The 5,354-nt window shown below is 38.9% G+C and overlaps 1 protein-coding gene across 1 annotated transcript; it reads right to left on the bottom strand.

Moving 5' to 3' along the window:
- Positions 1-2,047: 2,047 nt before the first annotated feature.
- On the bottom strand, positions 2,048-2,422 carry LOC123518404 (general transcription factor II-I repeat domain-containing protein 2B-like). Its single transcript, XM_045279217.1, has one exon. The coding sequence runs from the start codon at positions 2,420-2,422 to the stop codon at positions 2,048-2,050; it is 375 nt and encodes a 124-aa protein (XP_045135152.1).
- Positions 2,423-5,354: the final 2,932 nt, after the last annotated feature.

Raw genomic sequence — 5,354 nt, 5'->3', positions numbered from 1 at the left:
ATTGGTATTTGGCGTTTAAAAAGTAGCACTTAGTAACTACAGTACTGGAGGAGGAGGTGAGGAGAAACCTGCACATTTCCTTCACTGCCGCAGACAAGAATTTAATGTCATTTGTTGGCTATTTCCTATAAGGCTTTGACATTGTATACAAATGATAATCACTTAACCACTTCAATACTGGGACGCTTTTTTACCTTGATTTTTGGTTGTGACTAGACAATTTTATTTGCATTAAGAAGGGTCGATGGAAGTTAGAAGATTAATGGCCAGAGTCTTCACTGTTTTAATCCCAACATAAGATTCTGAAGCTTTGTAGAATCGCCAAATAGTAACCAGAATGAATATGGAAACGCGTCCTGATACTGAGGAGGTTAATGCCGGGCGACACCACTGGAGTAGGTAGTGAGACGAGGAGGAAGGAAGGTTTGGGTGGAGGAGGAAGAGGCTCATCAAGGGGAGTAGTTACCGCTGCACACAACTTTCACGTTAATCTCGCGCTAAATTAAGCAAAGCAGAGCATACGTGCGTAGAGTTTTTTTTCGACTTAGAAGTATTCGAATGATGAAATTCCAAGGTATGTAGAATGTAGTAAGTATGTAGTACTCACGGGATACCTTGTGTGTGTGTGTGTGTGTGTGTGTGTGTGTAAAATATATCATAAACTTTACATATGAGTATTTTTTTTTCATGTAGTCATTACGGAATGTTGACATGAATTTGATTATTTAATTGTTTAATTCGTGTTTGGTTTGTTTAACTGATGTCGCCGCCGCTTTGATCGCAAATCTGCATTAATTATTTCGCTCATCCAACTACGAAATGTGCCTCGCTTTTTACTGGAAGCGGTCCGACACTGCAGGTCACGGCACGATACCAGTCAAAGCAAGATGAAATGGAATTGGACATCGGCAAAATAGTGACAGTCGGGAAGAAAGTTTAAATAACAGCGAGATCGGAAAGTTGGAATGAAGCGAGCAGAGGAGGTTCCCAAAAGTTTCTCATCAAAAAATCCAAGCATCAGAATTCAGTCTAAATCACTCACATATTCAAGTCGAAACCACCCCACATATGGAATCAACACCAGTCTTAAATATAAACATCCTAGAAAAATAACATCCCAAAATATTATATCCTCCTCGAACTCCGTGAAATGATAACAAGGCAGCGGTACAAGTTGACACGGCGAGCCAATCACAGGTGGAGGTGGTGTGAGGAAAGAGGAGAGCCAGTGAGCGGAGAGGGTAGGGGATGGAAAGATTAGACACTGAACGGTACTGAATCTTGGTTATGAACTGGTGGCAATGGAGGAGGAGGAGGAAGAGGAGGAGGAAGAGGAGGAGGAGGAGGAGGAGGAGGAAGAGGAGGAGGAGAAAGAAGAGAAGGAGGCGGCGCGGCGGAGGAGGAAGATGTAGAGACTTTTTTCTTCTTGTTCTTGTTCTTCTTGTTCTTCTTCTTGTTCTTCTTCATGTTCCTCATCTTTTTCTTCTTATTTTTCTTCTTCTTCTTCTTCTTCTTTTCCTTCTTCTTTTTCTTCTTCTTCTTCTTCTTCTTCTTGATTCCTTTTGGCTGGCCACACTGGAGCAGGAGTGTCAAACTCATTTACCCCAAGGGGCCAGATTTTACCTTCACATTCAATGTGCGGGCCAGATAATCACGTATGACCATAATAATATTATTGATAATAATAATAATAATAATAATAATAATAATAATAATAATAATAATAATAATATAATAATAATAATAATAATAATAATAATAATAATAATAATAATAATAATAATAATAATAATAATAATAATAATAATAATAATATATAGGTAATTACATAATAATAATAATAATAATAATAATAATAATAATAATAATAATAATAATAATAGTAATAATAATAATAATAATAATAATAATAATAATAATAATAATAATAATAATAATAATAATAATAATAATAATAATAAAAATAATAGTATATTCTACCTTCACTCGCGTTTGCACACACGTAACCAAAAGATAAACCAGTAAAGAAAAGGAAGCATCATTTACCTTAATTCCTGGTCGTGCTGCTCCCAGAAACTTGGCACCTCTTGGTCTGTACAAGTTCGTCTATGTTTGGCGCCAGAGATTGAGTAATGGCTACTTTCAGTGTTGAGTTGAGGTGTTCATTAGTGAGCCGAGACCTGAGTCCAGACTTGTTCAAGTTCATCAGTGAGAAGAGTTGCTCACAGACATAGGTACTGCCGAACATTGACATAATCTTTGAGGCCAAACATTTGATTCGAGGATATCTTGGCCCAACATATTGATAGAATGTACCAATATCAACACTTGAGAAAGGATTTCGAAAGATCGAGAAATCACTCTCAAGGTTCTTTAAGTCTGCAAATCTTTCTCCAAATTCGTTCAGTAACTTGGAAATCATGTTGCAGTACTTTTATCTGCTGATAATTCCACGAAACTCAGGTGTGCTTTGCAATGATTTCAGTGTAGGAAAGTGTGCAGCATTATTCGCTGCTAGTTGACGTTCAAAAAGTTTGAGCTTCACCTCAAAAGCACGAATGGACTCATGCATGTCTGTCACCAATTTATTGCGACCTTGCAGTCTTGTATTGAGCAAATTCAAGTGTTCTGTCATATCTGCCATGAAGGCTAAATCTTGAAGCCAATCATAGTCTTTCAGTTCCTGGACATTTCTTCCTTTGTTATGCATGAAACTTTGTATTTCACTTCTTAATTCATAAAAAGCGCTTCAGCACAATTCCCCGGCTTAACCAACGAACATCAGTGTGATAAGGCAGACCGTGAGAGTGAGTTTCCTCCAATAGGCAGTTGAACTGTCTGTGGTTCAGACCTCGCGCTCGTATAAAGTTTACTGCCTTGACAACAACATCCATAACGTGATCCATCTTTAATATTTTACTGCAAAGCACTTCCCTGTGAATTATGCAATGAACACTGTGAATTTGATGGTCTGAATTCAGGGTGAGTAGTTTTTCCTTTAACTTTGCTGTCACGCCAGCCTTTCTACCAACCATTTGAGATGCTCCATCTGTTGTCAGACTCACAGTTTTCTTCCAGTCAACACCTATCCTATCAAGTGCACCAGTCAAACTCACAAATATATCATCCCCTGTTGTTGTTCCTTTCATTGGTACTAATTCCACAAATTCTTCAGTTACCTGCATATTTTCATCAACACCACGTATGAACACTGCTAGTTGAGCTATGTCAGTAATGTCTGTACTTTCATCGATTGCTACAGAAAATGCTACAAATTTAGCAACTTTTTCTTTGAGCTGACTATTAAGATTTTCTGACAGTTCATTTATTCTTTCTGCAACTGTATTTCTTGAAAGGCTTATGTTTGCAAATGATCTACGTTTTTCAGGGCAAATATCTTCTGCGGCCATCATCATGCATTTCTTTATAAAGTCCCCTTCTGAAAATGGTTTCGATGACACAGCTATTTCCCGTGCAATCCTATAACTTGCCCGTACTGCAGTGTCACTGGCTTCATGAACACGCTGATACACTGACTGCTGCCTTTTGAGAGACTGTTCTAACGTCTTTACTTTTTCTTCACGAAGTTTTCCACTATACACATCATACTTTGAAGCATGAGTGCTTGTGTAATGTCGCCGAATGTTATATTCTTTTGACACCGCTATAATTTGGTTGCAAATCAAACAAGTTGGTTTTCCATTCACTTCAGCAAAAAAGTAAGATATTTTCTACTTTTCCTGCATCACACGATGTTCTTCAGTAACTGTTCGCTTCTTGGAAATCATGATGAGATGATATGCAGTAAGAGTCACACCAAAATCTGACGCTGTGACGCTCTCGAAGGACAAAGCAGGACTGAAGTCAAAGGCCGATTCTCGGTGAGACGGAGGAATGACGAGTTATGGTCACATCTAATACATGTATATTACGGAGCAGGGCCAGTACGACTACGTGTATTCTCGTCACATATAGTCACTGGGCTTTGGAACGCAGTCGACGAGACGAAATGGTCACATGATTTACGTAAAAATATATGAGAATAATTCATTCACTACAAAACACGATAGAAAAATTGAAGCAGATGGTAAAGTTCCTGCTGGTGACATTGTGTTTGCAATCACTTACTTTAATTAAGAAAATATTTTTAACACACACACACACACACACACACACACACACACACACACAGAGAGAGAGAGAGAGAGAGAGAGAGAGAGAGAGAGAGAGAGAGAGTTGGAGAGGTGGCGAGCCGTTGGCGCCACACACACACACACACACACACACACACACACACACACACACACACACACACACACACACACACACACACACTTGACGAGGTGGGGAGTTACTATACCACAGAGGAACATTACCGCCCAAAAATATAATAGTATCTTTATATCTTTATATAATGACTTTAAAATGCGAAGGGCTGGCTGGCTTAATTATTCCTGTAAAAAGACCAACTGTAAGACTGAAATATGAGACGTGCCGCGGGCCGCACAGAGTAGTGTGGCCGCGTGTTTGACACCCCTGCATTAGAGGGGTCGGCACAGCGGTTTATTCTTCTTTAAAACGCCGTGTCTTCTACGCTTTCTCTTGTTACATCCACCGCTTGCATGTCTTCTTTCATCACTGCGTCCATAAACCTATCCTTTGGTATCCCTCTCTCCTCCTCCTCCTCCTCCTCCTCCTCCTCCTCTTCCTCCTCCTCCTCCTCCTCCCTGCCATGTGTGTGGAAACCCTGTTATGACAAAAAAAAGAGTGAGAGAAAAAATGTAAGCAATAATTTTGATTTATTTGACAGACAGGGAAGTGAAATGTACTAACTAACGATTGCCGAGGGACAGAAAAGGAAATTGTGAAGCATAAAGCACTCAGGAATTTTGATTTACATTTTATTCATCTCTTTTTTTTCTCTCTTTTTTTTTTTTTTTTTTTTTGTGTGTGTGTGTGTGTGTTCGAAGTATACTTTATGAACGGTTGTGTTCTGCTGTGAATGTATGGTGGTGAGTAGTTGTTTGTTGTTTTGCAATGTGCATTTGTTTTCCGTCTTTTTTTTTCTTTTCTTTCTTCCATTTATTTATTTTTTATACAATACATGTAACACCAGTCAGCAATATGCAAATGGCTGAAGAGTAAATGAGTGTGAAGATTTTTTATTTTTTTTTTACTTTCATGTACGGAGTGGCGTGTATCCTTCACACACACACACACACACACACACACACACACACACACACACACACACACACACACACACACACACACACACACACACACACACACACACACACACACACACACACACACACACACACACACACACACACACACACACACACACACAC

Source organism: Portunus trituberculatus, chromosome 43, assembly GCF_017591435.1.
Source record: "Portunus trituberculatus isolate SZX2019 chromosome 43, ASM1759143v1, whole genome shotgun sequence".
Taxonomy (NCBI): domain Eukaryota; kingdom Metazoa; phylum Arthropoda; class Malacostraca; order Decapoda; family Portunidae; genus Portunus; species Portunus trituberculatus.
Note: the sequence above shows the minus strand (reverse complement) of the source record. Positions and strands in the feature narration are given on the sequence as shown.

Bases quoted from the DNA above. Each gene is read 5' to 3' on its own strand.
- LOC123518404 (XM_045279217.1), bottom strand. From the start codon at position 2,422: ATGATTTCCAAGTTACTGAACGAATTTGGAGAAAGATTTGCAGACTTA.